Source organism: Exophiala viscosa, assembly GCF_022695815.1.
Source record: "Exophiala viscosa unplaced genomic scaffold EDD37scaffold_2, whole genome shotgun sequence".
Taxonomy (NCBI): domain Eukaryota; kingdom Fungi; phylum Ascomycota; class Eurotiomycetes; order Chaetothyriales; family Herpotrichiellaceae; genus Exophiala; species Exophiala viscosa.
The window spans coordinates 1,999,337-2,021,833 of NW_026944354.1; the positions used below are offsets into that span (position 1 = coordinate 1,999,337).

The following is a 22,497-nucleotide window of genomic DNA, read 5'->3' on the forward strand; positions in this document are numbered from 1 at the left end:
GGACCAGACAAAGGTGATGTTAGACGCATCGTTTGTGGATCTCGGCATGGAAAATAGTTCTGGATGCCGCCATGTTCTTGCGAAGCATTCCCCAAACTGAAGTCTGGGGGGGGGGCTAGCCGGGGCGTGAAACTCCATGTGGGGTAATCACCTTCCTTTGTCACAGAAACTACAACGCCTAGTTTGGAATTTGTCAGCATTGTCTATTGCAAGGTGCTCAAATACGATAGATCGATGTAAGGAGTTGGCGCCGGAGTATCGTCGTCCATGTCTGCGAAAACCGTCCAGTGCTTGTCCTTGTGCTTCCTATTTTCGGCTTCATCCGCAGCTGCCACGGCAAGGTCCCAAGTGCTAATACCCTTGAAACGTCCTTCCAGGTCCTCTGAAGACTCAGGGTCACCTTTCAAGGGCACATAGTTGAGCATCGTTTCATACTTTCCGGTCCGCGTACCGGACCTGTAAGCCGCTGGTGGAGAGAGGAACGTCCAGTCAAAGGACGAGTTGCCGTCGAAAAAGAGAAAACATGTCCTGCATGCCGTAATCAACGACTTTGCAAAATCGTTTTCGCGGCTTTTTCTCTCATGATCGTCTCGAACGAACTTCGCCTCGGGAGTATCTCTGCCCTCTCTCAGTGCGATTCGAGCACTTCGATACCCCCGAAGGTTTTGAAGTTCTGCGCCACCACCAAAGCGTTTTTCAACATAAGTCAGCTGCGCGTAATTGTCCACCATACTGCGCCAGTATGCCGACCAGAACTCCGGACTGTCAACGGCGCAAGTCTGGGTTCCCGGCAAGTACAAACTACCGCAACCCCCGATCATGATCAGATAGCCGACTTTCGCTTTTTTCGTGGCAAGGATGATTTTGCGGGTGCCTTCCACATACGGTGCTGTGTTTCGGTCAGTCGTAGAGAGGCATAAGGGACAATGTGGTCATCTCAGCAACGTACCATACTTCATGGCACTCGCACCGCTTGAGTGCGGCCCATATGCGTTGATTACGACGTCCAAACCCCTGAATGCGTGTGAAAGATCATCAACCGATCCATTGTCGATGTCCACAGATCTTGGCTCATAGCGCGAATGCGAGCCGATTGAGGCCGGTTTGCGAGAGATTCCGATCACTTTGTGGCCGCGATGTAATAACTCGACGGTGATGTGAGAGCCTCCCATACCGGAGGGCCCGAGGACACCGATGGTCAGCCGTTCTGAGCCCATGCTGTGCAACTGGGCAATAAAGGTATGTATGAGTGACCACTTTGGGGTGCGGTATGTGGCGGCTTGGATCTCATCTCAGCTTTTCCCTTCGCTGTGTGGCTTCTAGGTCAAACTTATACCTTTCCCCAAGTGAGGCTTGCCAGGAGGCACCGTTTGCGCTACCCCACATGTCCCATTGTTGGAGAGCCAAAGTCGGATATAATTCGCCGAGTTCGCATACTTGATCATGGGAGTGAACCTACCTCGTCGTCTCAACCGTACAAGTAGTACGTGAATGTGTCTCGGCGGGTGATGGCACGTACCTGGCTTTGCCAGACAAAGAGTCTGAAAACCCACCGAGAAGAAACGGAGATAATCGCATACCGTGTACCTTGCCTCGCCTCGCCTCCATAATCCAGAATAATCTTTTCCCGAAATGGCAGTACTTCCAAATATGGTATTTGAATATATGAAAATCACTCCGAGTGATCGGAATTGATTCCATATGCAAGGTGAATGCTTCTCATAGGTGAATAGGGGCGAACATGAAGTCCAAGTCTTCACTCCAGGATGCACATCGTCCTGAGTATAAAGTAGTCACCGCTACCCGTCACCACTGCCTAGACACCACTGCCGCAAAATGCCTCCCGAATATATGATAACTCTTCAAACCTGATCACAATGTTCTCTCCCTCCTAAAAAATCTTCTCTCCCTCGTATCAGCCGAAGACGAAGGACGACCAAGTCATCATGGAGCGAGATTTCCGTGCATATACACCGAAAGCAATGATTCATTACCATGTCACCAAGCCGCCGCGTCGCAATAACTCACCACTTCTTGTCTTTCTTCATTACTGGGGCGGTTCCTTTTATACCTGGCACAAGCTCACCTCGCTCGACTCGCCCGTCTCTCTGTGCAAGCAGTATCCCACAGCCTCAATAGACTTTCGAGGCTGGGGTCAATCAAAAGGACCAGTGAATGGTGCTACTGCAGCAGACTTTTCAATCACCCCTCTGGCGTCGGACGTTGTCACGGTCCTGGAACGGCTCAAATCAGACCAGCCAATCTTACTCAAGAATGGGTTTGTGTTGGTAGGCCATTCGATGGGAGCCAAAGTCGCGCTGATGACCCTCTCAATTCTCCCAGACGATTTGCAAGCGCTCATCAAGGGGTTGGTGCTCGTGGCGCCCGCACCGCCAACAGCACTCGTCTTGCCACCAGAGATGGCTGAACAACAGCAAAAGGCCTATGACAACAAGGAATCGATCACATGGACAATACAGAATGTTCTTGCGAATCCAGAGAAGTTGACAGAAATGGATCTCGATGTCTTAGTGATGGACAGTCGGATTGGAGAAACGCTTGCAAAGGATGGGTGGCTCAAGCATGGGATGCAGGAGGACATCTTGCCCGCACTGGACATAGTATGTTCTGCAGTCGACACGGGAAGAATGAAGATCAATGTGCTGGCTGGAGAACTCGATGTGGTTGAGGACAAGGACAAGGTGGAGCAGGAGGTTGTTCGAGCACTGATTGCGAGGGGTTTCCCAGTCACTTTCAAGGTCGTCGAAGGTGTCAAGCATCTGATACCCTTGGAGAGCCCGGAAGCGATCATTGATGCTATTCGTTCGTTGTAGAGGGAAAACTTACGAGAGAAAAGGGCAAGACGAGGGTGATTGTAAACTACCTGCTAGCTTTCAAGGCAGTTTCCCAAGACACGGCCATCGGAAGAACCTTGTTCCGCTGTCTGCGGTAAATGATGTTGTCAACGACTTTATTTATTTTATTCTTCGAGTAGTGCTCGTGCGACCTCGGTCTAATCGTGTAGGTACTGCGAAGAGACATCTGTATCTCCGAAATGAGATATGGAGGATCTCGTTTCGGACAATTGCTGCGGCTGAGCAGCTTCAGCGCGCAAAGTCGCGCTACTACGCAACCTCGATGCATCTACGGACCACGAGACGGCCATACCAAACCTCTACGATGGCAGAGGTGGTCCAGTCAGGCTTCAAGGCCAGCAGGAAATGAGTCTGCTCCAGCACGGCAACCAGCGGAAGTGATCCCTCCCCCAAGTCCGACTCTGCCTACTCGTAGCTGGTCTACACCACTTGCGAAGACGATCGCTCAGGCCATTGAGGTGAGACTTTCCTCTCTATCGATGCAAATGCACCAGCATCACAGCACTAAGTCCATATTTACTATAGGTGACCGGACCGATCCCCATCGCCTCTTACATGCGTCAATGCCTCACCAATCCTGACGGAGGTTACTATACCACTACTCGAGAAGATGCAGATCAGTTCGGCACCGCTGGCGATTTTATCACCTCTCCCGAAATCTCGCAGATCTTCGGCGAATTGGTGGGAATATGGTTCATGACAGAATGGATGGCGCAAGGCAGACCGACGCAGGGTGTGCAATTCATCGAGATGGGTCCCGGAAGGGGGACGTTAATGAGCGACATATTGAGGACGATCGGACAGTTCAGAACATTCGCCAAATCTATACAAGCTGTCTGGCTGGTCGAGGCAGGTGAAGGACTGCGTATCAAACAGAAGGATCTGCTCTGCGGGACGGACGCTGAAATGAAAGAAGTCACGGACCATACAGGCAAAAACAGGTGGTGGGAAGCTACGAGCAAGCAGGGCATTCCCGTCCGATGGGTTGAAGACATCGTCCTCTTGCCCAGCAAACAAGAAAGCGGCGAGCAAACAACACCATTCATAATTGCTCATGAGTTCTTCGACGCCCTGCCTATCCACGCTTTCGAGTCCGTCGCGCCGAAACCAGAAGAGGCTCAGCAACAGGATGCAAAGTCACAAGTCCTCAATGAGGCAGGCCAACGGGTACCCAAGCCTTCGCGGGCCAGCAAGCTACCACAGTGGCGAGAGCTGCTCGTTGCTCCAACGAAGCCAAAATTTAGCATCGCTACGACAGCCGAGCTTGCAAGACCGTCAGCCAAACAACCCGATCCAGACTTTCAATTGACACTCGCCCAAGCAAGCACGCCCAGCTCGCTCGTAATCCCTGAACGCCCGCGCTACCGCGCCCTCAAGAACCGAGTCTCGTCACGCGTCGAGATCTCACCAGAAAGCTCTCGCTACGTCCAGGAGTTTGCGCGACGAATTGGAGGTGCCGCCCAAACGCAAACACCGGCCGGTGCCGCTCTGATCATCGACTACGGACCGCTCGAGACCGTCCCCATTGACTCACTCCGTGCCATCAGCAAACACAAAGTCATCTCCCCGTTCGTGTACGCCGGCGAAGCCGACATCAGCGCGGACGTGGACTTTGTGGCTCTTGCTGAGGCGGCGCTCCAAGCAAGTCCGGGTGTCGAAGTGCACGGCCCGGTCGAGCAAGGAGCCTGGCTCAGTCAATTGGGCATACAGGAGCGGGCGGAGCGGCTGCTGAAAGAGCTCGAAAAGAAAGAAGGCATCGATTCGGACGAACTGCAAAAGAAAATGACGGAGTTGGGGACGGGGTGGAAGAGATTGGTCGAGGGTGGACCGAGGGGCATGGGTAAGGCGTACAAGGTCATGACGATTCTACCTGAAAACGGTGGGAGGAGGAGGCCTGTCGGCTTTGGCGGTGGTGTCATTGGCTGAGCAGGCCTGTGCTGCTGCGCCGAACGAGGCGAACATATCCCATGTTGTATTATCCTCGAAAGAGATCGCATCGAGCCCCTACGCTGTAACCTGTGAGTCAATATCGTAAATCAGATGCCGAGACCTGCTGGCAAAAAACAAAACAGTTCAAGTGACCAAGATTTCATGTTTGCTTTTTTTCCTACTGTAGTTACTCCTTCATTCATCCGGATGGGCGTCGAAGTCCCAAAACCGAACTTCCATCTCCGTCGCCCGCACGAAGATGGCAATGAGCTCCTCGATCCGCGACGGCGACTGTTTCGCGATATGCGACTCGATTAGATCTCTCCCGACAGTCACAGCCTCGGTATAATCCTCCGCGACGTAATTCTCCACCCACCGCCAGTACTTGTTTCCCTGCTCCGTCGTCTTACTCTCCGGGTCCTTATACAACCTCCTCGCCGCCTCGCCGTAGCCCAACAAGCACGGCGCCAGCGCCATTTGTATCGCCAACCAATCCTCACTCTGGCCCACGTCAAGAACGTACCGGCTGTACGCGACGCAAGCCAAACTCTCTCTTCGGTCGGGCCGCTCGATATCAGCTTTACTTATCCCGAATTCGGCGCAGTAGGATAGATGTAGGGCCATTTCGCGCTCGATGTGCAGGATTATATTCGCTGAGGCGGTGATGGCGGGCATGGTGCGCGATTTGTATGCTGCTAATGCATGTGTGCGCGCAAAGTGCGTGAGATACAAGTAGTCTTGGATCAGGTAGTTTTTGAACAGTCCCTCGGGCAGCGTGCCGCGCGCCATGGCTGTGGCGAAGGGGTGGTGCGTGTATTTCTCCCAGACGCCCACCACGGATGGGTGGGAGAGTAAGTACTCGATGAAATGGCCGGAAGAGAAGGGTAGGACTTGTACGTTGTGGAAGTGGTTGATTGGTCCAGAGCCTTTTCCTAGGTCTGGGTGTGAGGTCTCTATCCCGCGTGCGACGTAGCGGACTGCCAGGCGGGTTGCTATCGGTAGTGAGATTGTTGTTTTGCTTTGTTTCTGGAGGGCCATGTTTGAGGCTATTGCGCTGGCGAGCGAGCAACCTGTGCCGTGGGTGTTTTTGGATGTGAGGTAGGGTGATTCGATGAGTGTGTAGTCTTTGCCGTCGTAAAGGATGTCGACGGTGCGTGACTTTTCCTCGTCCGTGGTGGCTTTGAGGTAGTCCTTCGTCAGGGGCATGTGTCCGCCCTTCAGAAGGACGGCTTCCGGTCCTAATGCGTGGACCATCTTGGCTAGGACTTTTAGATCTTCGAGTCCGGAAGGTGATTTGTATTGAATGTCGGCGTCTCGAAGGAGCAGAGTTGCTTCGGGGATGTTGGGCGTCAAGAGTGTTGTGATGGGCAACAGTCTCTCGCGGAGATTGCGAATGGCGTCTCCAGGAAGAAGTTGTGCTCCGCTGGTTGAGACCATGACCTGGCATGAGACGTGAGCTGGGATGATAATGAAGAATGAACACGAAGAGATGACATACAGGATCAAGCACAATCGGAGTAACCTTGTGTCTCTGGAGGGCATCTGCCACGACTCTGATGGTCTCGGCCGAAGCAAGCATGCCTTGTCATCAACATCAGCAATAGAACTCACTTGGTTTGATAAGTCAGTGGAACCTACCAAGCTTGACTGCATCACACGGAATATCCGAGAGACACGAATCGATCTGTTTGGCGACGAATGCCGGAGGCGTAACATGAACATCATCAACGCCCATCGTGTTTTGGGCGGTCAGCGCTGTCGTAGCGGTCATGGCATAGCAGCCATGAGCAGCAAGTACTTTTTGATCTGCTTCAAGGCCCCTGCAATACCTTTCTTAGCTTTTCCAGTCTTCAAGAAGCAGGGAGTGCAGGTTGAGTCTAATCACTTACGCTCCTCCGGAGCTGTCGGAACCGGCAATGACCAGAACCACAGGCGGCGCCATCTTGACCCTGAAGTCAGAAGTTGATTCGAAGCTACTTAGGCTAGGTGTACAGCATGACTGGAAACAAAGAACGGTAATGCTCGCTGAAGATGCCGGATAATTTAGGTTCGCTTGAAGTAAGTTAAGAAAGAGGAGGCTGCAATTGACATATGATGTTGCGGATTAACGAATGAAACGTCATACCACATCTCCGCTTTTATATGCACTTAATAACGAACCACAATTTGCGATGCGGGCAATGGAGATGTAGATTGAGGAGAAGGAGAATACATGATCAGTTCCTTGTATGTCTACCTCAGTGGACTATCAGGAACAGGTATCCAACGACTGACATTCCATCATTTCAAGGCAAACCCAAACAGAGAGTCCATTTCAACCCATTGCCGCCCACATTTTCTCAGGTAGCCATCGACAAAAGCCTTGACACCCTCGAATCTCTCCCTGTTCGTCTCTGCCAGCACGACAACCCGGTCCTTCCTGTCTGCATATTCTTTCTCGGCTCGAGCCTTGTTCTTCGCCTTCTCAACATCAAACAGCGCCGCAAAGTACAAGAGCTGATTGTACAGCTTCTTCTCCGAATACTCGTAAGACATGCGCCCCAGACATCCTTCTGCTCGACCGTTCGCGCCAAGGCATCGGTGTCCGTAGACAGAAATTTGTCGAGTGCGATTGCCGCATGATTCATCGTCACAAACAAGCCAGCCCTCGTAATAGGCACAAGTCTGCACTCGAATCTGCGATTCAAGTTGGGTTACGATCGACAGTCTGGGAAAGGGCGTCTTGCATTCAGCGTTGCTGCACAAGATCCCATCAGGCGTACATAGATCTGTTGAATCGCAAAGACCTTCATACACCGTCACATGAGAACATTGTCTGCATCGAAGGTTGAGACGAGCAGCATCCCGGAAACGAACACTGTCAGGTACTTGTGACTCAAGAGGGAATATCTCGGTGTTTTGCTGATTGTTGCCGCTTGATGTGTTGATCTGGTATTTGCGGACATCGAGACCCAAACACTCTGCCAATCTGACAGAATCTGTACCCGGAATGGGGGCGCACAAACGCTCAATGGGTGGGAAGATCTGCTTGTAGAGATAGTATTCCACGTCGGGAACGAGCCCAGAATCTGGCTTTTGAACATCTTGTGGCGTGTATGATCGCTTGGGAGCTGGCTGCCCCTTTGTCTGCTCGTCGCCCATGGTGACAATATACGACATAACATCGTTTACTCGAACAGCCTTGCCTCGAGCAATCTCGCGTAGTGCCACTTGAACTTGAGGCATGGAGTCAGCGTTTGGATATTCAGTCGGATTCTTGCCGAGTTTCTGGAAGATGTTAGCCGCAGTCTCTCATGTCTCTGAGCACAGACTTACAGTATAGATGACATATTTCTGCACCGGGATAGTGTTCTCTCTCATCTTGTTCGCCAGTTCCCGGAGATACTCATGGACCTTTTCCAGGACGACCTCGGAGTCGTCCCCAGAGAGTATCTCGTTCAACAATTTCTGAGAAGCATCCTTGGAGAGAGCACAATACTCTCGTCGTTTCATGTCAAGACCTTTGACTTCGAGCTTCTCAACATATTTGCCATCAATTTCGGCCATGTTGATAGCTGCATACTTCTTCTTCGCATGTAGCAACAAGCGTCGGAAAACGTTGTCGATATCGATTTCCAACAGTTTGTATCGCTCGTTCACAGATTTCTTGAACTCGACGCCGACACTCAAAGCTTGAGCAATGGTGTCTGCATTCGTGTTGATCATGACCGAATCCGTGTCTCCGTAAATGACCTGAAGTTGATTGCTTTCTGCAAGTTCCTTTGTGCTTCTCAGAATTTCTCTGCCCTTGAAGGTGGTGAGCATGGCGAGCGGCCGAGCATAAAATCGTGATTGAGTATAACCCAAACAACCATACATGGAGTTGGCGGTAAGCTTCAGCGCCATTTGCTTGGTATCCCACAATGCGATCTGCTCCGGTGTTGCTCGTTTATCCTTCATCAGCTTCTTCACTTCACGACGGCGCGTGACGAGCGTGGAGATAAGTTTCGGCAGAATACCTTGTGCTTGATCCACAGGTACCTCGGGGACCTTCTCCTCATGGTCATTTTCTGCAGTGGCTGATCGGTCGACTGTGGTGAAACAGATGTTGTACTCCTGGATAATGCTGGGGTACAAACTGTTGAAGTCCATGACCAGAATGAACTTGTCATACAGCCCCTTTTCGGGCTCAAACACTAGACCACCCTTGTATTTGTCCTTTTTTTTGGTATCGGCGCCTTCCTCGGCGTCCTCATTCTCTTCTGTGTGTTTGGCGCGACCTTTACCATATTCCTTGTCAGGACAAATATACTTGTTGCGGTGGAATTCGTGGAGCAGAATGTACTCATTTCGTTCCGCTCTCGTACCACTCAAGGTACGCGCCCATGAGTTACCGGCAAGTTCTGTAAGAACTTTGGTGAGTGGGAGCATCTGCAACTTCAAAGCAAGTGCTGCAACAAAGAAGGTATCGGCATGGCAGTGATTGACATAGTTGAGCAGGCCGTCACGAGTCATTGCCCACGTTTTCAAGGCCGCTTCGTTGTCCAGATCACGTCGGGGGGTTTCTGGCCCGAGGTATAGTTCGCACATTTCTGTCAAGCTCCATTGCTGGCACTTGGTCATCAGAGACTTGCCCATGTCGTTGGCCAAATCGCACATGAGTCGCCCAGCCATGAGCTGTCGCTCTGCAAAGAACGAGGAACCGCCTTTCCCAAAAGTCTTTGGCCAGTCGCTTCGCTTCAGCCGGCCAATTCTATGCCACCCAGGCGTCTTTTTCTCCTTGAGACGACTGAGAAGAATGCTATAGTCAACTTCTTGGAGCTGATGACCAATGAGAACGTCTGGATCGACCTTTTCGAACAGGGCAAGGAACTTGCTGAGTAGGAACTGTTCACTCTTTTCAAGCATGAAAGTGCCAGCTTGCTTTTTAGTCTCAGCCTCGAACCCCAAAGGCCATGCTGAACCAGCAGGTCGCATGACTGTGAATGTCCTCGAGGGCATCTTCTCTGGCGGTGTGGTGTCGGTCAGAGAGACGTTGTCGTAGACTCTCGCACTTGCGATCAGGATTTCTTGCTTGTTCTCCTTCACGTTTAGCTGGGTTCGGAAAGACAGAGACATGAGAGTCAGCCGCGGCGTTTCCATGCTCTCAGACTCTTTCAGGACTGTGATGTTGGCGGGTTTGGCGACGGCGCACTCAAGCTTGCACCATGAAGCGTTGTTGACCGCAGTGAAGTCGGCGTCCTCGATATTCAGCCAGCAAGGACCCATGATGTTCTTCCAAAGCACAAACTGTTCGAACAAGGCGGTGTTCGTACCAAATACACGCGAGAACGTCTCTCCTTGTGTGTCCGATGGTAATGGATTCTTGTCGTACGGGTAAAGGAGTTTCAGATAGTCTGATTCTTTGGGCACGTCGCGAAGTTCGAAGGCATACTTTCTGGTGCAAGGTTTTACCTTCCTGGTCGTGACCTTCAACCTGGACATCAGAGTATCAACCTCTCCGTACACATCGTCCATTTCAACTTCCTCGTCGGTTTCGCGACCATTGGTATGTCGGAATTTCCTGGGGAGGAAGAAAAGCTTTCGGAGAATGTTGTCTACCTTGACAAAGGCACTGAGGTACTGTCCGGTCGTCTTGTGCTTCACTTTGCCGAACAGACAAAGACTGCCATTGACCTCCGTATAGTCGAGCCAGAAGAAACGCAAGCTGCCGTCTTCCTCGACTGCGTCCTGGGGCTTCATCTTGCCAAAGATATGTGTCTCGGATGATGGACTGCTTTGCACACTGAGCTTGCTGGTAATTGTGTTCCAGGAAGATGCGTCTACCTCATTGACCGCAGGCATTGGAGGGGACGAATTCTGAGGTGTTGGAAGTTGCTTGATCTTGGGCGGAGGTCGGCTGCCCTTCATATTGACACTGGCAGACTTGACCTCTGCATGTGCAACGACTTGAGCAATCTCCATCATGTCTTCGTCCTCATCCTCCTCTTTCACTTGCACTTTTGCTTTACGCTCAATGGCTTTGACGACAGGAGACGAAGGCAGAGGGTCGCTCATGATGTTATCATCCTCGTAGTTCGGGAGATTGTCGCCGTCATCGTGGACAGCAGGAGGTGTGTCGATGAGTTCAGTTTCAGGAGCTTGATATTTTGAACGTGGTCGTTCTTGAGTCAAAGGAGGGGACAGCACCCTGACTTTCCTACGGTTCTCGGACTTGACAGGTTTCTTCGTGGGTACACGGCTCGGTAGGATGTTCGCGTCAACTTCACCCAGAAGGTCAGCCATGAAGGCCTCATCCTCGGCCGTGGTTTGAATCTAGCAGGATCAGTCTCTAGTAACGACCCAAAGCATTGAGAAACAGCAGTACCTTTGGCTTTGGAGCTGCAACAGGGCCGTTGGTGAAGTATGTCATGATCTTGTGGTTCGCCTTGTGTTGGTTCTCGCGTTCCTCCTCCCGTTTTCGTTTACCAGCTTTGCCCTTAAGTGGGATGTCCTCGTCCTCGTCGCTGCTGTAATGCTGGCGTTCATTCTGCCACTCTTCGCGACCGTCATCCGCGTAGCCTTCGCCATTGTCATCGACGACAAAATCGTCTTTGTCAAGGCGGCTTCGTACCACTTTCTTGTAGCCATCTTCGTCGACTTCGTCGTAGATGGCACCCTGATCTTCGACTTGGTAGGTCTCGAGGCGTGTCTTGCCAGCAGCACGCTGAGCTCGAAGCTGAGCAAGTGCTGAGCGGTGAGACATCTCGACTGTTAGCTGTCGCGTCCGACGATATTAGATCAGGTTCATTGGAACAATATAAGAGTACAGAAGATCGTTTGGGTAAGGGTAGAGCACAAAGTAGCAGCAGATTGAGGACGCGACACGGACCAGAAAACGCGTGACGCGACCGCAGTTAATGTGGAGGCCCACTGAAATGCATCCCCCTCACCCACCGGTTATTGATGAGGCTGGTGTCATGCTTTCACTGACAAGCCGAATACGCATCTTTGTTCTTCTGACCACGTATGGTCTTGATTGGACATCATGTCAAGTAGACTATCTGCAAATTTGAACTTGAACTAGATGCTGAAGATCTGAGAATCGTCTTTCCATACCCCTTTGCTAATAAAGGCCTCAAATCCAGTCTGCCAGACAAACCATCCTCCATGTACCTTCCATTCCTGCTCCGGGCGCACAAAGGATAGCTGATCGGGTCAGACACCTACCCGAGACACACGGAGAGGGATGGCGCTTACGGTGTAGTGCCTCAACAACTGCGGTACCAGCTTACTTATCTCCAGCATGGAGATGTTTCTGCCGATGCAGGCTCGTTTCCCATGGCCAAACTGTCGTGGTATTGGCTGCACTGCACTGCTATAGACAGGCCGGAGTACTTACCACAAGGTTTGCGCGTTCCATAGCAATGAGCTGCTCCTGCGATGCTTCAAGCCATCGTTCTGGTCGGAAAAGGTCGGCGTCTGCTCCGAACACGCTCTTGTCTCGTCTATAACGAGTCCGACGTGGTGAGCCCATGCATAGTACGGCTAGATCGAAAGTCACTCACGCCGTCACCCAAGGGTTCATTCCCACGATTGTCCCTTCAGGGAAGTAATTGCCTCCCAAAAAGATCCCTCCATGTACGCATCTTTCGATCAATAATCCGACCGGCGGATGCATGCCTGTCCCTACACTCAGAAGTTGAAGCTGGGAAGATCTGGGAAGACTTACGAAGCGCTTCTTTAATGCATGCTTGAAGATATGGCAGCTTGTTAGACTGTTGCCATGTGACGAACTCGCTCAACTGGCCTGCTCGATCTGCCCAATCAATCTCTGCGACGAGCTTCAGCATGCACGCTGGAGACTTGAGCAGATAGTAGAAGATCTGGCAGTGGTCAGCATAGATCCCTCTGTACTGCTGGAATATGAGTGTCCCACCGAGCGTAACGCGATCCCGGTTGTATCGCTGCCAGCGGCAACATTGTCGGCGCTGTAGAGAACGATGGCTCTGTCAGTCACTATGTCAGGATACTTTGCTTGTGCTTCGATGGCCCTTGTCAGGAAGTCGCGCTTTTGTGCACCGCCTTGTGCCCTGACCACCGCCCGTTCTTCCATCCTGTCGAGTGTGAAAGTCACGATAGGATGTGTTGGTACCAATTTCAGGAAAAGAGAATTCTTGGTCAAAACCCTGTCCAGGAATGGAATCTGTCCCACCTGAACAGCCAGCAATAGTTAGCAGAGCCCTGGGGCCATGGGGTGGCTCAGCCAAGTGTGCATACACAACCGGCGTATGAAATCTTGCCTCGAATGTCTGCCATAATCCCTGAGACATCCTTGCCAGACTCCAAGAAACCCAGCTTTCGGCTGAATTGAATTTCGCCCCTGGCTAAAATTAGATCCCAGCCGGGTTGTCGTATAGATGCACTCACAAAACGTCGAAAGCGTACATCTGCAGCCAGACTCCGAAGTCGAACGAAGTACCAGAGGCAGCGAAATTGTCCAGCTTTGACATGAGTAACGCTGTAGTCGCATCCACCAAAGGCTCGAATTCCACCATCGTAGACATGCTGTAGGCGCTGTTGATGGGTTTCTTGAGCCGTGCATGATAGTCCTCGTCCAAGGCAGCGAACAAGCCTGGCGTGAAGCTGCCCTGGAAAGGCATCATGGCCGGTACAAAGTAGTCGCTTTTGCCAAATCCTGATTTGATGCCGTAGATCGTTGGGATCAATGTTGTGTCTGAGACTGAAATGGTACGAGGACCTAGGCGCACAAAATGCGAGTTTGTCTTTCGGTGCAGCCATATGTGGGTATCATGGGCGGTCGCAAAACAGGTATTCCAGAACCGCCATATATCAGTGAGGCCAGCCAAAAATGGTCCCGGAATAGAGTTGAGATTTTGGCCGTACTTGTTGTACAGAAGCCTTGCCAGAAGACTTCCGAGGACGAGCACGGCCCAATACTTCTGAAGAAGTTGCTGAACCTGGTCAAGGCCTTCCATGGTCAATTCCTACCAGAGTCTTATCTGAGTACTGTTGAGGAGTGTCTGAGGGCACGCACTCTGAGGTGTGGACATCCTGGTCTTTAAATACCTGAGCTTGCGACCTAAGTCGTAATGGCGGACAGCCCCATGCCACGGACGGCAGCGACATCAGCCTGGCACGCATGGAGTACGAAGATATCCGGGATGTGCGGACAGGTATCATCCACTGACCGTTCAAAACCTCGACAGGTCATCCTCGTCTTCAGGCATCAAGCACTGGAAACAAGCGAAGCGTGCAGCGCAAGTGGTGCGCGTGCATGTAAAGATGGGAGCCGCCAGGATCTCCCACGGCGGTGAACGACCATTCAGGAGAGACAAGCACCTCATGCCTAGATCAAGACACTCCGAGTCCGGTAATGGGTGCCATGAGTACAGTCCGCGCACCAGTCATGCGTCGGCGCAGGCACTCATTTTATGCAGACCCTCCCACCTTTGTCGCGGGCAGTTGTCGAGGTCATTGAAGCAGAAAGAACAGCTCAAATGGTTTCGACTTACCTTTGTACCTCCACAGACTACAATTGCGAGACTGAAATCAGCAGATGTCTTGAACTTCGTGCCACATATGGCTTTTCATCCGATGTGGCTGCAATGTTTTCGAAGGAGCCTCCATGTCATCTCCGATGATCTGACAACAAGTGATGGTGTGGTGGCTGCTGTTTACAGTTTGACGCGCCCAGGCTCCGGACCACTGTCGAAACACTGATATTTACAATGAAACCGGCAAAATACCCCATTTGTTGTATGTGGACACTCCGGTGAATGAGTGCGATAAACACGGTCAGCTGTCAACAGCATGCATGGGGATTATGCATGAGAAGGATCATGGGTTGAACATAATACGAGGGCGACTTACAAAGCTCACGAGCAGCGGAAGTGATAGGATCGAGTACAGACTAAGTTAACTGCCAGATCCACATATCCGAGATTCGAATCTCGGATTTGTACCACGCGGGCTTGCACGTCAACAATATCCTGTACACGTCTGAGAATAGCATGCCGTAAAGGTTAGGTTGTGGAGAATGTAGGGACAGGTAGGATGCTTTTTTGATATTGGTTTGGTCATAATCATTCTTTTCGACTGATCGAGAGCACAACTAGCGCCTATTCCCATGCGTGATGACACTCGAAAGTTGCCCACTGTACGTAAAACCACAACTTGCTGAACCAAGATGAAACAACTTTTGTCGTATCACCACCTCTAGTTCATCTGTCTGATCAAAGCATTGATGTTCTCCTCTCGGTTACCAAGATCACCACCCTCGATAAAGTGCTTGAACTTTCTGGCACGGAAACCGCCGTTGGGGTTGGACAGCTTAAATGGCCACAGAAAGTTGCTTGCCTGCTTGAAGTTGGGTCCAACGGTGAAGATCTCGTGGATCAGATCCTCCACACAGACGATGCCGTACTTGCCGAGGTTGTCTTCGACAAGCTGGTTGTCGGTCAGAGCGATGCGCTGCTTGTCGATCTTTCCGTACCCACGCTTGTAGATGAGTTCTCGGACGGTCTTGAGGTTGGGGTAGCCGTAGGCAATGTATGGGTTGACAATGGTCAACATCTCTTGAGTGGCCTTGGTCAACTTGATGAAGACGCCATTGTTGATCTGAATAAGACGGAGAAGTTGGAGGATCTTGCGAGGCTTGGGCGCAATCTTGTTGATACCCTTGATTCTCATGACGAAGACAAGCTTGGGTTGCTCATCAACGAAGAAGTTGCCCTGTTGCTTGCTCAGGCGGGCGAGTCTGATCTTTTCCCGCTCCTGATCACGGTACTCCTTCACGTATTGCTCAGCACGCTTGAAGATGACACCGCGCTTCTCCTTGTTGGCCTGTATTTGATAACAGTCAGCTTGCTGCCTGAAATCGACTTGTAAAATGTATAGAGGAACAATTGCTCAGTCCCGAAAGATGGTTAACAAAGCGACAACATTGGCCTTAGCCTAATCGCGATAGTGGTAGGTATCATCACCGACAGTGTAGTGTGCTGGAAGATGTGTACTGACCTTCTTCTTCTTTTCGAGGTCCGCGCTGCGTTGCTCTCTGGCCTTCTCCTGGCTCTTTCTCTTCTTCAGCAGGGTCTCGGGGACGAGGACCTGGTCCTGGGTTGGGACGGATCTACATGGACGAGGATCAGTATAGTCCGCGTGAAAAAGATCGCCGAGTCGGAACTGCAGCTATGGTGCGGCATTCTCGAACTGGTGATAGGCATAACTCGACGAAATGAATTTGATCGGTGAGAAGGTAGAGAAAACACAAGCAATTAAGCTGGCTTTGCTAAACCTTGAACTCTCAAGCCGACAAGACCCCGACCGAAGTCAGGAAGATTTTCACTCCACGACAGATTCTCAGATCGCAGGGATGCGAGAAGTCTGCTGAACGAGCTCAATGTATTTGGAAGAAGAGATTGTTACGTCTCTATCCTCAACGCCCCAGCTACCATCTTCCAAACGTGTATCTCTCACATTCTTCGACTGTAGCGATTGGGAGGGAGATCGAGCTGGCGCATCGTAGGCGTACCAGCAAAGAGGGAGCGGACCATATCTGAAGATCACGACTATCAGCAAGGATATAGAGGATACTTACGACTTGACAACTGGCTTCGTCATTTTGTCGGTTGGCGATGAGACGATTTGAGGCTGTTGAGGACGAAAAGAATGAACCACGAACGAAGAGATTGAGAATGGCAGAGTGCGACCCTCACAAAAATGTTTCATCGACTGCAGCGTGTGGGAAGCTAGATTCAAAAGAGTTAGTCAATTTTGACCAGTCTTGGCAAAATCTTGTGACTCGCTTACATAATACGCCGTGGTTGACTTGGTGGGAGGTCCGGGGCTATCATCAAGCCTTATCATAAGCATCGATACAACAACATGATATAGTATCTTCATCATGTCTACGAGAAGAGGCGTGGGCCTCGGTGCCTTCACGAACAGACAAACAACTGCAAAGTCCTACGCGGCGCATGGCTCTAACCTCAAGTCGGCCAACGCTGCCTCGCTCCAGACACAATTAGAGGTCTTCCAGTCTCTCTTGCACAACTTTGCGCTAGAGCATGCCGAGACGATCAAATCCAACCCGACCTTCCGTGCCGAATTTGCTCGCATGTGTAATGCTATCGGCGTCGACCCGTTAGCAGGTAGCAACATCAAGGGGAAGAAGACAGACTCGCTGTGGGCGAAAGTGTTAGGTCACGACGTCAACGACTTTTACTTCTCTGTGGCTGTGCGGGTTGTTGAACTCTGTCAATCAACGAGGGCTGAAAATGGTGGTCTACTGGGCTTGAAAGAGTGCTGTGAGAGCGTTGCAAAGGGGAATGCCATCGGTGGCGGCCTACAGGTGTCTGAAAATGACATCGAGCAGGCTGTGAAGTCTCTCGAGCCACTTGGTTCAGGATTTCAAATCCTTACTATTGCCAACAAGCGCTTTATTCGGTCTGTCCCCAAGGAATTCAACAATGATCAATCCACTGTCCTAGAAGTCCTACAGCTACTGGGCAGTGTCACGGTGTCTTTGCTCCAGCTCAATCTGGGTTGGGAGCGTGCTCGCGCAGAGACGGTCATTCAAGACCTGCTCGCTGATTCCTTAGTTTGGGTTGATTATCAGTGTTCAGAACCCGAATACTGGTCACCTCAAGACTTGCTAGACGAGAACGAGTAACAATCATCATATGAAATAGGAACCAACATTGAGTCGAGGCACCACAAGCACCGAATGCTTTGTTCATTCAACGAAGTATGCTACAGTGGTTGAGCTATGTTTTGTACTCATCCTTCAGCACCCAACGACCTCTGCCACGACTTCCTTTCTCAAGTCTGGCAATCAACTTCAAGGTCTCCTTGAACTCCAAGGTAGCCTGTGGTGTGGTGCAGAAACGATTAAAGTGATCAATCAGCATCTGGGTGTATACACTCCCGCCATGGCTGCTAAGATAATCCCGAATCAGCTTGCCAAAATCTTTTCCCTGCGGCAGGGTGGGAGTGCTAGCTCTGGACGTTGATGCCGCAGATCCGGTTGACCGTACTGGGCTGGATGTTCTGGGTGTGCCGTTGCGACTGGAAATCGCCGCCCCCTGGCGCTGCTGCAAATTGGCAAGTAAACTCGAAGACTGCAGACCACCACCTCTGGCACGGGCGTTTGAGCTGAACGCTCTTGAAGCGGTAGTCTCTTGTGGCCGACCAGAGACACCAAACTGTCCTGTCCAGGTTGGAGTACCGATTGGAATTGTTCGGGCGACCTCCCCGGCACGCCTAAGCTCTTTGGCAGCTTCAGCAGCCACTTTGCGCGCCTCTTGCTCTATGAGGACAGGATCTGCTGCGACCTTCTTGCTGGCTGAAGTACCATCAATGATTGCATCATGTTCGACTGCCGAGTGGATGCCTGAGCGTGCAAAAATCCCTTCCATCATTTTGTCCTCCGAATTACTCGCCCCCTCCCGGTTTGCTCGTTGTTCTTCCTCGACCTCGCCTGCAAACTGCTCCACGGACGATATTCCCGGTAAAGCTTCGATATTGGTGTCACCATTGCCGGTTTCCGCTGGCTTGTCAGCATCTGAAGTAGATATGCTCGGAGTATCGGCCGGTTTGGAGTATTTGACTTGAGCATTCTGGAACAGCGTGCTTGTTTCGGTGGGCTCGCCCTCATTCCCTAAAGTGAACAGATCATGCAGGTCGTTCAGATGGAAGGTCTGTCGCTGCTTTGGATCCTTCAGAATTTTGTTGGTCAAAAATTGTTTGAAGATTTGTCGATGATAGATCTTCTCCTCAATGGTCCCGGCAGTCATTAGACGGTAGATCGTCACTTCTCTCTTCTGACCCAGCCGCCACGCCCTCTCCCGAGCCTGCAAATCCGTAGATGGGTTCCAGTCAGGGTCATATATGATGACTCGGTCAGCTCCCGTCAAGTTGATGCCAAGTCCTCCAACCTTGGTGGTCAACAGAAAGACGTGCAAGGCAGGATCGGTGTTGAATTCGTCAACCATGCTCTGTCGCATTTGGATGGGAGTGTTGCCGTCCATGCGTCGATATTTGAAGCCTGAGAGCGACCTCACATATCTCTCCAAGACGTCCAGCATGATCCTATGTTGAGCAAACAAAAGGGTCTTGTGGCCGGTCTCCTTCCACAACTCCAACAGCGAACCGACAACTTGCATTTTGCCTGATTTAGAGGGATCGCCATAGTTGTAACCAGGTTTGATAGATAAACGTTTGTGATCTACCAGGTCTGGATGGTTGCAGATTTTTCGAAGGATGTCAACTCCATAGAGAACTTGTCTTTTACCATTCATAATGGCATCCAGTTCGCCGGAACTGATAAAGCTCTTGTATTCCTTTCTCTGCATGGCCGTCAACTTGCAAAACAAGACCTGTTCGCTCTTCTTCGGTAGATCGGAAGCGACATCAATCTTGAAACGTTGAAGTAGGTATGGACTAATAGCGTCTTTCAGGGTTTCTGCGCATTTGAAAGCAGTTTGTACCTGCAGATTCGATGCGTTGGCATAGCCACCCTGACGGATTGGTATCTCGAATTGATTCCTGAAATTGACCAAGGTGCCCAAGCGCATGGGAAACACAAAGTCAAACAAAGACCACAATTCTATGAGATTGTTCTGCATAGGGGTTCCCGAAAGGATAATTCGATTGGGAGTGCGTAGCTCCTTGCAATAAATAGTGATGGCCGTGTTTGGATTGCGAATCTTGTGACCTTCGTCAAGAATGGCATACTGCCAGTTGACCGGTATCAGCAGTGGAGCATAAGTCTGGAGACCAGAGTACGTCGTCACAAGTACACCGCCATGCTCCAGGATGGGCTTCAAAACTTTTCGGGCCCCTTTTTGTGCTGCGGTCAACGGTTTGTTCCTTTCGTTTGGATCCCATTCCATGTCAAACAGCCGATCTTCGTTACTCGCCTCATTTCGAATATTGACCATGCCACTGCCGGAAGAGTGCAAGATAGTGACTCTGAACGGCGGCCACCATCGATGGAACTCATTCACCCACTGCTTCATCACAGTGGCCGGACAAACCACAATGATGGGCTTATCCAGCTTTTTGCTGTAGTGCAACCCCGCCAGAAAGGCAATGATTTGGATAGTCTTACCTAGTCCCATTTCGTCTCCAATGATACCACCAACCTGCTGGTTGTACAACTCGTACAGCCATTGTACTCCTGTTTTCTGGTAGTCGAATAGGCTCGGATAGATGTCCCCTGGAAGTTTGTAGCCGTTGTCGAATACTGTGTCAGCTATCTCAGGATGTGGTAGGTGTGCTTCTGCTTCTGCAATGGAGTCGGAGTCTTCGTTTTCTTCAGTCGCCTCCAGGTCCTGAGCAGATGCACGAACCCTGGCTTGTCGGCGTCGGGTGGCCCATCTGTTGAGACGTCTCCGATAAACTGCTTCGGTGCCATCATCCACGCCGCGAAAGTCCTCAGTCTCATCATCTGCTTGAGTTGCCGCCTTGCCTCTTGCACGTCTCTTCTTTCCCGCGGTGCTCGGCAGATCCTCCTCCTCGAAATCAGCTTCTTCTGCTGAGTCGGAGATGACTTCGTCCTGGGATGTTCCTTCATCGTAGGAGTCATCCTCGTCGTTAAGAGCAGGACGCTTGGCTTGGAGCCGTCTTCGCTTCCGTGGTTTTTCGGATTCGAAGTCTTCTTCACCACTTGTATAGGCAACGTTCGATGCGAAGCCGGGCTGCCTCAGGTTTCGATGGGACATGGATGCCTCACCCTGGATTTCAGGATCCGTCCCGCCAAATTCCGGTTCTTCTTCGGCATCGAAAAGCGCTCCTTGTAGCGTCTGTGACGATTCACCGTGAGTCGAGAGCCCAAGTTTAGAAAACGGGGTTATCTTTCCAGTCCTGATCAAGTAGTCGCGCTGGGTTTCATTAGGTAGACGTCGGGTGGAAGATGCAGGTTGCTGCTCGGACACAACAGCCTGGGTTTCGCGTTCGCCCATGCGTTCCTGTATCTCTGCAATATCATTGTCCAAGTTCTGAATCTGGCCTTGCATTCGATCAACCTCAAGGCGTAACTTGTTACGCTGGGTCACTCCAATCGGCCGGCTGATTTCATCTCGAGTCCTCCTGATCGAATTCTGCAGTTTTTCTTTCTGGGACCTCGCCTTGTCGAGTCTTTGTTGATCACGTTGATTCGCCTGCTCAAAAAGCAGACGATCTGCCTCTCGCCCAATATTGCGCTCCAAGTCATCTTGATCCTGAACAAGAGCATCCAGTCCTCGTAGACGGAGTGCTTCGGCAGACTCCTCCATGGGCAAGGAGGCAGGCAAAGTCCCATTGCCATGATTTTGGGTCGTCTGTTCGTCCATGATTGCGCCGTCTTCAAAGTTGCTTTCTCCTTCTGCTGCATCCATGATGGCCTCAACTACCACTGTAGAGCCGACCCACGAATTTCAAGTCTGGGTTATGTCGTCATCACTTCTTCAATCTATTGTGACTTTAGAGTACCGCGATCCTTGATGGGAAAATAGGCCGAGTTGATGGTGAGTTACCGGGTCAGAATCAAAGCAAGAGTGAAACCGCAATTGCGGTACAAGAGCCTGGTTACTAAGAAGCCTGACTGGTATTGTGATGATGGCACTTATGATCGATGGGAGCCTTAAAACATCAATGCCGACGATGAGGATGGTTCAATGGCCGTCCGGCATTCTGACAAGCCTAAGAGCCAGAAAGTGTCAGTCAGTTACCCTTGGCCGACAAGCAAGAATGAATGTGAGATTCACTTTCACCATCAACATACCTGAGGTCATGTCATCATGCATGGTCTTTTCACAGGCTGCCACATGCCTCGCCGGGTGAACATTGACGGCAGCCGCACTCCTCCGTAGACCCTAACTCGCTGTCTGTGGCAAACTTGAACCTGAGAAAGATAAGGCTTGGCTACGATCAGTGAGCTCCCGGTCAATCAGTGGTCAACCAGAGTGCGGTGCCCCCAGCGCGAGATCTTGCCGCAGCCCAATTCTTACCTGCGTTTAGAGGCCCAATACTAACTTTGGCCGCTTAAGGTGCCGCAGCCCTCGTTAAGTTTCAGCGAAGCAGCAGCACGACATTGAAAGTGAATGAAATGCAAACCACTAGAGGTTAACTTGTCATTGCGAATCCCGTGGTCCTCGAACCAATTCTTTCTCTTCAATTGTCATTGAAGCCTTGTCGAGATCTTTGCCAAAGCTGTTTTCTGGAATTGTGGTTGTATTCAATCATACGAAGCACCGCCCAGAACAACAAATCATTGTCCCCACCGCTGATTGCACGCCTCTGACTGCGATTCCTCCTCCTCCTGCCACGAAAGCTAATTGCGCGCAATCTCTCGACTCAACCTCGTCCACGTAACGGCTCATGAGACTCCATACAAGAGCCTACCTTGAGCAGCATGGCTACACGCTGAGCCTCTGATTGCCATTGATCATGCGTCGAGTCTCACCATTACTCCCTCAGTCTCGCCAGACTGCGCTTACGAAGCCGCTCAGCCAACTGTCCCTACAACAAGATTGAAAGAACTTGTCGCTCAGGCTGACTTGCACGACTTCTTTTCGAACCCAACAGCGAAGCTCCCTGCGGCTTCCATTGTTTTCCAATTACTGTGGAGGCTTTGTATGCTCTTGGAGCGCACATCGGCTGAAAACCGACCTCGACACGGTACTCAATCGACAGGAACTTGAGTTGGTGATTACACCACTTAAGCTGGGGA

The 22,497-nt window shown here is 51.1% G+C and overlaps 9 protein-coding genes across 9 annotated transcripts; 3 read left to right on the forward strand and 6 right to left on the reverse strand.

The window, feature by feature from the left end:
• Positions 1 to 35: 35 nt before the first annotated feature.
• Positions 36 to 1,335, reverse strand: EDD37DRAFT_621965 (uncharacterized protein). The gene is made up of 2 exons (XM_062816026.1): positions 950 to 1,335; positions 36 to 889 (listed from the first exon to the last, which is right to left on the reverse strand). The coding sequence occupies exons 1-2, from the start codon at positions 1,215 to 1,217 to the stop codon at positions 204 to 206; spliced, it is 954 nt and encodes a 317-aa protein (XP_062673194.1). The 5' UTR covers positions 1,218 to 1,335; the 3' UTR covers positions 36 to 203.
• Positions 1,336 to 1,770: 435 nt separating this feature from the next.
• Positions 1,771 to 2,869, forward strand: EDD37DRAFT_621968 (hydrolase). The gene has a single exon (XM_062816027.1). It carries the CDS (start codon positions 1,947 to 1,949, stop codon positions 2,832 to 2,834), a length of 888 nt encoding a protein of 295 aa, XP_062673195.1. The 5' UTR covers positions 1,771 to 1,946; the 3' UTR covers positions 2,835 to 2,869.
• A 131-nt stretch (positions 2,870 to 3,000) lies between these two features.
• Positions 3,001 to 4,957, forward strand: EDD37DRAFT_621970 (protoporphyrinogen oxidase). The gene is made up of 2 exons (XM_062816028.1): positions 3,001 to 3,334; positions 3,402 to 4,957. Exons 1-2 carry the CDS (start codon positions 3,056 to 3,058, stop codon positions 4,800 to 4,802), a joined length of 1,680 nt encoding a protein of 559 aa, XP_062673196.1. The 5' UTR covers positions 3,001 to 3,055; the 3' UTR covers positions 4,803 to 4,957.
• Positions 4,958 to 6,952, reverse strand: EDD37DRAFT_587582 (thiamine biosynthesis protein). The gene is made up of 4 exons (XM_062814474.1): positions 6,695 to 6,952; positions 6,444 to 6,625; positions 6,304 to 6,386; positions 4,958 to 6,245 (listed from the first exon to the last, which is right to left on the reverse strand). Exons 1-4 carry the CDS (start codon positions 6,745 to 6,747, stop codon positions 5,001 to 5,003), a joined length of 1,563 nt encoding a protein of 520 aa, XP_062673197.1. The 5' UTR covers positions 6,748 to 6,952; the 3' UTR covers positions 4,958 to 5,000.
• On the reverse strand, positions 6,950 to 11,620 carry EDD37DRAFT_587585 (DNA polymerase alpha subunit A). Its single transcript, XM_062814475.1, has 3 exons — positions 11,152 to 11,620; positions 8,121 to 11,099; positions 6,950 to 8,072 (listed from the first exon to the last, which is right to left on the reverse strand). Exons 1-3 carry the CDS (start codon positions 11,527 to 11,529, stop codon positions 7,086 to 7,088), a joined length of 4,344 nt encoding a protein of 1,447 aa, XP_062673198.1. The 5' UTR covers positions 11,530 to 11,620; the 3' UTR covers positions 6,950 to 7,085.
• A 175-nt stretch (positions 11,621 to 11,795) lies between these two features.
• EDD37DRAFT_621980 (cytochrome P450) lies at positions 11,796 to 13,744 on the reverse strand. The gene is made up of 8 exons (XM_062816029.1): positions 13,194 to 13,744; positions 13,044 to 13,146; positions 12,703 to 12,978; positions 12,496 to 12,649; positions 12,332 to 12,446; positions 12,166 to 12,271; positions 12,024 to 12,113; positions 11,796 to 11,972 (listed from the first exon to the last, which is right to left on the reverse strand). The coding sequence occupies exons 1-8, from the start codon at positions 13,427 to 13,429 to the stop codon at positions 11,847 to 11,849; spliced, it is 1,206 nt and encodes a 401-aa protein (XP_062673199.1). The 5' UTR covers positions 13,430 to 13,744; the 3' UTR covers positions 11,796 to 11,846.
• Positions 13,745 to 14,827: 1,083 nt separating this feature from the next.
• On the reverse strand, positions 14,828 to 16,621 carry EDD37DRAFT_574515 (60S ribosomal protein L7). Its single transcript, XM_062814386.1, has 4 exons — positions 16,596 to 16,621; positions 16,384 to 16,534; positions 15,804 to 15,915; positions 14,828 to 15,629 (listed from the first exon to the last, which is right to left on the reverse strand). Exons 2-4 carry the CDS (start codon positions 16,512 to 16,514, stop codon positions 15,003 to 15,005), a joined length of 870 nt encoding a protein of 289 aa, XP_062673200.1. The 5' UTR covers positions 16,515 to 16,534; positions 16,596 to 16,621; the 3' UTR covers positions 14,828 to 15,002.
• On the forward strand, positions 16,590 to 17,504 carry EDD37DRAFT_258065 (EAP30/Vps36 family-domain-containing protein). The gene has a single exon (XM_062810772.1). The coding sequence runs from the start codon at positions 16,690 to 16,692 to the stop codon at positions 17,455 to 17,457; it is 768 nt and encodes a 255-aa protein (XP_062673201.1). The 5' UTR covers positions 16,590 to 16,689; the 3' UTR covers positions 17,458 to 17,504.
• On the reverse strand, positions 17,505 to 21,559 carry EDD37DRAFT_258066 (DNA excision repair protein ERCC-6). The gene has a single exon (XM_062810773.1). It carries the CDS (start codon positions 21,161 to 21,163, stop codon positions 17,552 to 17,554), a length of 3,612 nt encoding a protein of 1,203 aa, XP_062673202.1. The 5' UTR covers positions 21,164 to 21,559; the 3' UTR covers positions 17,505 to 17,551.
• Between the last annotated feature and the right edge of the window lie 938 nt (positions 21,560 to 22,497).